This window comes from Equus quagga, chromosome 13, assembly GCF_021613505.1.
Source record: "Equus quagga isolate Etosha38 chromosome 13, UCLA_HA_Equagga_1.0, whole genome shotgun sequence".
NCBI lineage: Eukaryota > Metazoa > Chordata > Mammalia > Perissodactyla > Equidae > Equus > Equus quagga.
The window spans coordinates 2,178,751-2,188,341 of NC_060279.1; the positions used below are offsets into that span (position 1 = coordinate 2,178,751).

At 45.6% G+C, this 9,591-nt stretch overlaps 1 protein-coding gene across 3 annotated transcripts; it reads right to left on the reverse strand.

Moving 5' to 3' along the window:
* Positions 1 to 715: 715 nt before the first annotated feature.
* On the reverse strand, positions 716 to 9,193 carry RAB29 (RAB29, member RAS oncogene family). 3 transcript variants are annotated; one of them, XR_006891743.1, is made up of 7 exons: positions 8,524 to 9,098; positions 6,660 to 6,731; positions 5,790 to 5,971; positions 5,375 to 5,496; positions 4,114 to 5,087; positions 2,220 to 2,456; positions 716 to 2,071 (listed from the first exon to the last, which is right to left on the reverse strand). XR_006891743.1 is itself a non-coding variant. In XM_046684129.1 (6 exons), exons 2-6 carry the CDS (start codon positions 8,645 to 8,647, stop codon positions 4,976 to 4,978), a joined length of 612 nt encoding a protein of 203 aa, XP_046540085.1. In that variant the 5' UTR covers positions 8,648 to 8,663; positions 9,139 to 9,193; the 3' UTR covers positions 3,204 to 4,975. The 3 variants fall into 3 exon arrangements, 2 of the variants coding, with proteins under 2 accessions (XP_046540085.1, XP_046540084.1); XM_046684129.1 differs by lacking the exons at positions 716 to 2,071; positions 2,220 to 2,456 and adding an exon at positions 9,139 to 9,193 and having other exon boundaries at positions 3,204 to 5,087; positions 8,524 to 8,663; XM_046684128.1 differs by lacking the exons at positions 716 to 2,071; positions 2,220 to 2,456 and adding an exon at positions 9,139 to 9,174 and having other exon boundaries at positions 3,204 to 5,087; positions 8,524 to 8,767.
* Between the last annotated feature and the right edge of the window lie 398 nt (positions 9,194 to 9,591).

The following is a 9,591-nucleotide window of genomic DNA, read 5'->3' on the forward strand; positions in this document are numbered from 1 at the left end:
CCTATATTATATATACACATTACAAATATATATATATAAACACATAAAATAGGGTCTTTGTGAAAAGAAAAATAATGGATGTGAAGTGTTTAGGAGAATACTTGGCTTATAGAAACACTCAGATGTTAGCTACCGCCAGCAACAGGTGAAGATGGAATGGCTGTCAAAAGCCCTGTGCTTGCAAACAAGACAACTGATATTCAAAAGGAAATGACAGCCACGGCATTGGGGTGACACATCTTAGTAAGCGGAACTTCTCAATTACAGCTCTTGGGATATATCTGCATTGTATGCTATTCAAACTGCACTTAGTTTGGCCCCAAATTTTAATTACACACACGTCTCTACTCCATGCATGAACAGGTCTTAAAAAAAATCTAACACAAACCAAGAGTTTCAAACCCAAAAGGGGTTAGTTCTGTTTCTCTAAATGCTTATTTTCTAAACTAGGTTTTTCAGGTCAAATGTTTCTCAGAAACCTAAATGACAGAATGCAGACGGGGAATCAGAAGGGTTGCAGTAGTATCTCGGGCTTTATTACAAATTCCCCTGGCTGCCTTTCAGTCAGTCAAATTCTTTTTCTTTTTCTTTTCTTTTTTTGAGGAAGATTAGCTCTGAGCTAACATCTGCCACCAATCCTCCTCTTTTTGCTGAGGAAGACTGGCCCTGAGCTAACTCCGGGCCCATCTTCCTCTACTTTATGTGGGACGCCTGCCACAGCATGGCTTGACAAGCGGTGTGTCAGTCCACACCCAGGATCCAAACCGGCGAACCCTGGGCTGCTGAAGCAGAACATGCGCACTTAACCGCTGCACGGGGCCAGCCCTCAGTCAGTCAAATTCTGAGACACTGGTTGCCTCAAACATAAAATAGGAAGAACTGTTTTCTTTCTTATTTCCAAGACAGTGTAAGAAGCATACACAACTCACAGATCTGAGGGAAGTTTATACAAATTCAGATATTGGTATCCAGTGCTGCTAGGCTGCCCTTCTCATCTCATGACAACTCATAAAAAGCTGACTAGCTGCCTTCTTCTTCTTATTCCCATTAACATGTAGTTAGTTAGTTCCTAATCAGACGGGCTTTGAGTGTGAATCAAATTAAATTAGAGTGTGCAGAAAAGGCATCAAAACGTACCCTCACACAGTAAAGGACTGTTAAGAGCACGTGACGGTTAATTTTATGTCAACTTGACTGGGCCATGGGGTATTTGGTCAAACATTATTCTGGGTGTTTCTGTGAGGGTGTTCTGGATGAGATTAACACTTAAATTGGTAGACTAAGTAAATCAGATTGCCCTCCCTAATGTGTGTGGGCCTCATCCAATCAGTTGAAGGCCTAAACAGAACAAAAGGTTGACCCTCTCTTGAGTAATTCTCCTGCCTGACGGCCTCTGAACCAGAATGTCTGCTCTTCCAGCCTGCTAACCTTGGGACCTGAACTGGGACATCAGCTCTGCAGATTTTGGACTTTCCAGCCTCCATAATTGCATGAGCCAATTCCTTATGATAAATCCCTTTACATATACGCATATCCTACTAGTTCTGTTTCCCTGGAAAACCCTAATACAGAGCAATTCCATTATCAGACTGAAACTCTGCAGATGGAACTCGAGAGAATTCAGATTATGCTTGAAAGCCAAAGGGAAGGCAGGTTTTTTTCTAACAATAACAAAGGTCATATGTAGCTACATTCTCAAGTCTCTGGTATTTATGGCCGAATCAAAAATACACGTAGCATCTTTTCCAACCCTGCCACTCTCTGTGGCTTCCCACCTGGCCCAGCCTGCAGCTTTGGGATCGTTCAGCTTTAATAAATGAGTCACTTTCACAGCTGAGGACTTTTCCCATCCATAGCGACCCAAAATGGGCGGGGGGCAAAGGGCACTGCGGTCTGTTTCCTCGGGCAATCAGCTCACTGGATTTTACAAAATACCACGGAGATTTTCACGTCTTCTAACCACGGCCTTAGATCAAGTCAAAAGCAGGCCACTGCCTACAAAAGGACGACGACAGGCAGGAAACGTCTCATGTCAGCTGGGACAGTGTCCTGAGGACAGAAGACGAACCACCTAAAGAAAAGAGTTAAATCTGGAGAAAATAGGAAAAAAACGCAGAACCATAGCATACTTTACCAATAGCTAGGGAAAGTGAATTAGCAATATCTCTTGGAGTAATTTTGGCTCATTAGCAGTGACAAAAGAGCAAACCATCACTTACTGCTGAGGAGGCTTCCTTGACCTGTGGTCTCTTTTTCCCTGCTTGTTTGGTCACTCAGCTGTTCTGTTCAAAGAAGAAAGCCAGGGCAGTCACAGTCCCACAGCTCTGTTCTCAGCCCTTCCTTGGCTCTCTCACAACCTCAGACCTTGAGTCTGCAGGGAACGCTTATGTTTTCTTTTTGGCCGTAGACCAGCTGAGTGGTTGGAGGGGCGTCTTGTCTCAAACACGGAAAATTCTCTAGGAAAGGGCCACAACAATATCCAAGTTCCAAACAATTCTGTGTAAGAGGTAGCACCCAAATGATAGGATACAATTATTTTTAGTATAATCACATTTCTAATCATGTAAATATTTTCTCCTTCCTCATCTTTGCTTTCCCTTTATGGATAGAAACGCAGAGAGGAATTAGTTATATTTCAACTTCTTCTTTAATTAGTTTCAGGCCTCTAATGTTCACCAATCGGGAGAGAAAACCCAGAACGGCTGGCAGGTCAGTGTCTAGCAATGCTTGAAAAAGCAGGTATACCCTGACTCAGCATATGGGAAAAGAAGGCATGTTCAGTTTTTTTTAAATAGTCATACTTCCAAGCAGTATTTGGGGTGTTACATCAAGTACAGAATTGGTATTAGACCATTGGTACTAGTAAATTAACAGATAAACGGAATAACATTTACCTTCATTTTTTTGGTATTTAAAAAATAGTCTCCATTTCTGCAACATTCTTGAAGTATCAGTGTAAAATAACACTTTAACTCACATTAAAGGCCAATAACTACCAGGAATATCAAGATTGATTTCCCATTTATTTGTGATTTTGCAGGGGTTCAAACCAGTGAATAAAAATCAATTTTCTTGGGGCCGGCCCTGTGGCCGAGTGGTTAAGTTTGCGCGCTCCGCTGCAGGCGGCCCAGTGTTTCATTGGTTTGAATCCTGGGCGCAAACATGGCACTGCTCATCAGGCCATGCTGAGGCAGCGTCCCACATGCCACAACTAGAAGGACCCACAACGAAGAATATACAACTATGTACCGGGGGGCTTTGGGGAGAACAAGGAAAAAATAAAATCTTTAATAAAAAAAATCAATTTTCTTTTCATATAAAGGGAATTTGTTACTCCACTATTATGTTCAGAATCACTGTAATAAAAACCCTACCTGAAAAGGGGAATACAAAAAGGAGCTTCAAGTTCTCAAAAAGCTGTGCAAAAGGTCTAATAATTGACATTAAAAACAAACCAACCACTGAAGGACTGGCTCCCATTCTCATTCTGATATTTTGCCTCTGCTCTCTCTCTCAGGACAGTGGTTTCAAAGCCCATTGTGGGTCAGAATCACCTGACTTGCTAACAGAGCTTACAGAAGCCCAGGATCGCTGAAACAGAAAAAGCCTGCTCTCGCATCTTCACCGAGTTCTCCAGCGAAGGTTTCCAAACCAGGCTGATCAGAATCACCTGAGAAGCTTTGAAAAACAGCAACCACCACAAATTCCCAGGCTTCGCTCCGGGGAATTTTGATTCAGGAGGTTTGAGGTTGGGACCCAGAATCTTAAAACCTTTTATTTTTTAATTTTTTAACAAACTTCCCAGGTGGTTCTGATCAGTCAGATTTGGGAACCCTGATTTAGGACACTCATTTAGAAAAGTGTCTCTCAAAGAACTCGAGGCCTCTGAGTTCACTGAGAATGTTCCTAACTTTGGGTAGGTTATAAATCACCATCCTGTGAGAATTAAAATTAATTCTGTCTAGAAATGATTTGAAACTAAAAATCCTACCCAATTTAGCACTTAAATTACCTAATGATTTTCTGTCTATCGCCTCTCCACCCCCAGGCGCAGGGCTGTACACAATACTGGTTTCCCATGGCTGTTAAGTGTTAGCCACCCAAAGTACTCACAAGCAAGTTGCCTCACGGGATTTTGTTCTGTTAACCTCTCCCTCCTCTTCCACTCAGACTCCCAGAGCTGCGAGGAACAGACCTATTTCAGGGCATCACAGCCGACCGCGGTCACTTGCAGCATTATGCATCAAGACATCCCCCCAGGAACGCCCGCGGGAGGGAGACACTAGAAAAGCCTAACGTGAGAATTTCTTTCTTTGGGGAAAGAAATGCTCTCATTACATATGATAGATAGTCTTGACTACTCTTGAAGAGAAGACAAGAGAAAGCTAATTGTGACTTTAGAAGCTTCAAAAATACGGTGACTTTTCGGTCACCTCCGGTAGTCCAAACCCAAAGACATGCAGCCCCTCTCCTTCTGCATCTCAGAATCAGATGTTTGAATTGAAAGTCCAAGACAGAAAGGATCTGAAAGCAATGAACTACAAGGAATTTGGCAAATGGCTTTTGATCTCATTTTCCTTGCGATCTGAAGTCACATCAGACTGAGAAATCAACATACATCAAATGGAAAAATAAGCTCAAAAGCAGGTCAGCGTTATGATCCTTAAAACAAAGATGCTGATTTCTAATCCTTCCCACAAATCCCAGATCACAAATTGAGAGATGAGACAACGATCTTTCTTATCCAGAAGGCACTAACTGGGCCACATGAGCCAGCAGCAAGTGAGAACCAACTTGCAGGAGATGCAGAAATGCACCTGGCTCCCAGGTGTCTTCTCTCAGTGATGATGGCCCTCCTCACTGAAGAGTGAGCAAGAGACAGTTCAAATGTACTGAATAAAATTGCTGGGTGGGCGACCAAAGGGAAGAGATGAAAGACCTCCTAGAACTGGGAGGGAAAACAAGCCAAACACTATTAGCAGCAGGCCCAGGGGGAGGACGGCTTGGTTTTCAGGTTGATGTAGTCCCCTTGGGTGGAGGAAGACACATCCTCTCTGGAATTGCTCATCATCTTTTCAATGAGGACTCTAAAAAACAAATAAAAATAAGGCTGAGAAGGTAGATGGAGGAAAGGGAGAAATGGCGGACACTATCTTATCAGCAGATGGCATTCAGTAAAGCCACAAGGTTTAAATGCCCCATTGTCCCCAGTTATCTCTGGAGAGAATACAGCATCCCTGACCTTCAGAAGCTGGTATTCTGGTGACTCGGTCTCCTCTTGTTTGCTCACAAAAAAGAAAAGACAGTCCAAGGCATGGCAGTGGCAGGTGGGTAAACCTATGTGTCTATCCCCAGAACAGCATATGCTACTCACCTCATGGCCTCATTAATATTTTTGTTCTCCTTGACTGATGTTTCTGTCCAACCTGTGAAACCGTTCTCTTTACTGAATCGGTCAACCTGGTCTCGGCTCACTGCCCAAGGGGACAGATCACACTGGCAAAGAGAATAAATAAAAGGCGATCTCTTAACCTTCTGGAAAGAGGAACATGGCTCAGATACTTGCAGATTTCAAACACTTCCACTCATGGTGAATAACACCAGCATCTAGAAATCCGCAGTCAACATTCTTCCCAAAGAAAGTCTCAACATTCCTTGAAAAGAGGTAGAGATGATTTTTCCAACATGAGAAGGGAAAGTGGATGCCCAGAATCAGAGAGCATTTTAGATACGGTTACTCTCTGCCCACAGACAAAGGCCAGGGGTCTTTTCCTGGAATGACCACATACCTTGTTCGCCAAGAGCAGGCAGGGCACGGGCTCTCCATTAGGCAGCGTGAGCTTGCTGTCCAGGTCCTGTTTCCATCTCTGGCTGTTGCTAAAGGTAGTGGCATTGGTAACATCAAACATAATAACACAGGCAGAGGCATCCCGATAGTACAGGCGTGTCATAGAAGTGAAACGCTCCTGCCCTGGGAAGAAAGGAGAGTTCTCAAGGTGATCTAAGACCAGGCTCAGAACCTGACACCCTGCCCTTTCTACCTTCATTGAGGCGGGGGGGGGGGGGTAATGCCTAGTGGCTGAGTCCAGCTTCTGCACCCAGACGGCCCAATTCCAAACCCCTGCTCTGTCATGTACCACCCATATGACTTTGGACAAGTCAAGCTCTCAGTGCTTAGATTCCTCATCTGTAAAGTGGGGATAAAAGCAGTAGCTTTTATCATAGGGTTGCTGTGAGGATTAATGAGTCAGTGAATCTAAAATGCTTAGAAAAATGCATGGCATGTAATAAGAGTTAGCTATTATTATGACTGGCTATTTTCTGGGGTTCTTGTTTCTCACCAAGGTCAGCTGCAAACCTAGAAAAAGCAGCCTCCCCCTGTCGTGGAAGTATCCACCTATGGTCTGGTCACGGTCAACCCACCACCTTGCAGCCGCTCCACCCACACAGAGACTGCTCCACGTTTATTTAGGGCAAAACATCCACAGAAGACATTGAGAACAGCCCTATATCTATTTAGCGTGTGTATCCTCTGAGCAGCTCCATCATTCCAGCTTCAGAAAAAGAACTTCTGGTTTTGTCGCCCTCCTTGATCTCTGAGAGCTTGCTGGTTAAACCAAAATTTCTTCCCTTGTTCGCATCTAGTCTTCCCAGCCTACCTGCAATATCCCACAGCTGGAGCCGCACCATCTCTGAGTCAGACCACTGGAGAACTTTCAGAGCGAAATCCACTGAAAATACACATACAATATACTTGAATGAAACTTATCTTTAAAAAATCCATGAAGAAATTCACATCAAATATGCAGTTACAAACCCAGGGACACGCAACTCCAATCTCATTTATTTATTTATTTATTTATTTATTTATTTATTCATCTATTTATTTATTTTTAAGCCCTCGATGGACTGAGATGAGCCCACACTCATGTATTAAGCGTGGGACAGATCATTCATACTCACTCCCTGAAGAATCTCCAGCTTTTACTCTCTTGTCAAACAAATTTACTTGATACTACTTGTCTCCAAGGCTGGGGATAGGAGGGTGAAACTGATTATGAAAACAACGTCCTAAACTCAGGTTAAACAGTTTCTGGGAGATTTAGGGGGTTTTCTCAGGGAAGAAATGAGTAGAAGGGGGAAATGAGGTGTGCTGACTTTTGCGTCTTCCACATTCAGTTTCACTGCTGGCTTCTAATCCAACACACCCTTGGGAGACTTCTACATCCTCCATAAGGCTGTAGGAATTATCTTGGGCAGGGATGGGATTAAGTGAAGAGGTCCCAGAGCATCGCCAGGAAAAAGACACTGCGTGGATGATGTTTCAATATGCTGGAATCTCCCACCCCATCTGTAGATACTGAGACCCCATGGGTTAACGCTGAACGAGTATGCCAGGGGAAATGAAAGCTAGGGGAAATTCAAAATAAACACTGACAAAAAATTAGCCAGAGTCATTTTTATTCTCTACTAAAGGAAAACTAGAGCAAGTGCTAGAAATTAATTAGTGGGACACTTTTAAACCAAATCCATGGCATAGGGACCCCCATCTTATTTAGGAGTAGTGGGGGCAGAATGGGCAGGAAACAGTCTTTGAAACGTTAAACCCTCATTTTGCTGGATGTTCTTAAGGAAGATGGCTAATTTTTTAAAATTTCCATAATGAACACCAGCACACATTTTCAAAATTTAACATTACTGCAAGTTTTTTTCCTTAAAAAACATTCTTTTAACAGAGATAAATAAATGTACGGTCCTCTCCCCGTTCACCAGCTCTTCCCAGCTAAGCACCTTCTAATTAAATAAAGGGCATTGCTACTTCTGAAAAAAACAGCTGAGTCCAAACGTGACACTAGGAAAGAAATGAATTAACTCTTGGGGTTCCCTTCCTTCCTTCCCTCCTCAGTTTGAGAGGAAAAGGGGTGGGAAGAATATTTCACATTCTTTGAAGAATTCCCAGGTTGCCTTTATTTAAGCAATCAACAGACAATAAACACACAGCTCATCAGCCCTGGTAAGCATCCCACTGGGTGGCCAAGGGGCTCTCCCATGCAGGCACCCCCATAACAAAGCTGGGATCCTTGAGGCCAGGCTAAACACCATTCTGTTCTTTCAACAGCTGCCTGAACTCCTGAGAGAGGCGGGACGACAGCCCCAGCTGGCACCTCACCAGGGGGTCTCGGCTGCCTCTGCTGAGCGCAGCGATTGGCCGGGACCGCTTGGAAGGTGCAGGACACTCGGGTTCGAAGTGCCCCCCGCAAAAGGCAGCAATTGCTCCTTTTCTCATCGTCCCTTCCCATTTCTCATCTTCACACCTTCGCCCTCTCTCTCCACACAGTCAGGTCAGGCTGGGAAAACCTAACTGGAGAAACCCAAGAAAGCCATGCCAAACACCCCGCAATGACTCCTCCAGGAGCCAAGACACCTACTTCCTGACCCGAGGAAGGGCGCAAGGACCTGAGACCTCCCGTGCCCGACCCCGCTCGGGGCCTCTGGTCTCCCCGCCCCCGCGGCGCGTCTCACCTCCCACCGTGGACTTGTAGTGTTTGCTGAAGCTGTCCTGGGAATAACGCTGCACCAGGGACGTCTTGCCCACCGCGGCGTCCCCCACCACCAGCACTTTGAACAGGTGATCGCGGCTGCCCATGGCTGGCGGGGTGGACCTTTCGGGGAGGCGGGAAGTGGAGGAGGCGTTAATTTTAACCCGTTAGGCTCCGGACCCCTGCAAACTGAAGTTAGGCATCCCCGCCCGCCGGCGTTGGGGCTGCTGTGACGAGAAAGAAAAAGGGAAACTTTGCGCTCCACCTATACGCGCTTCCTCCCCGCGCCGCCGCAGCCTGGGTGGGGGCAGGGCGCGAGCTCCAGGCCGGCTGCTCGCACCTTCTCCCCCTCCCGGCCCGGCTGCCGGGAAACAGGACCAGGCACCTCGGTGCCTCACTCCCCGGGACTTCCCCCGAACCGCTCCAGCGGGCGACTGGGCCCAGGCCAGCTCATTTCACAGTCGGGCCAGAAGATGGGGGCCCGCCCCTATTTGGCACAAACCAAACTCGGGGGAAGGAGGGGCCCACACCCTGACTCCCTGGACCCTGTGCCGCCCCAAGCGGCGCGGTCCCTCCCGCCTTCGTCCGCCCTGCTCACGTGCAGAGTCGCGCGCCGCACTACATTTTCCACTTCACCTCGTAGGCAAGGGAACCAGCCCAGTGTGGGGACTCGTCCGCGAGGGCTCCTGGGAAATGTAGTTTCTGCACTATTTTAAAAAATCTACAATTGTAGTTTCAAGGCTTTCAAACTCCTTCAACCGTCCAGAATCTTATTGTTAAATAATTCTAGAATAGGAAAGATCGTCCAGAGGCGATTTGTTCGACATGATCTCACCTGCCTAAATCCATTCCAAATAGATTTCTCATTGTCTTTTGAAGGTTTTATGGAGCTAAGATTAAAAATTATTCCATAGATTGCATAAAGTATTCCACTAATAAAAGCTGAAGCCTCGTCCCTCATGCTCCAAATGTCCATTTCCTAGTCCTTCAATTACATAGGCAAACCTAGGATCTTGTGAACATGCTGAAGGCTGGCTCTTATATTTCCTAT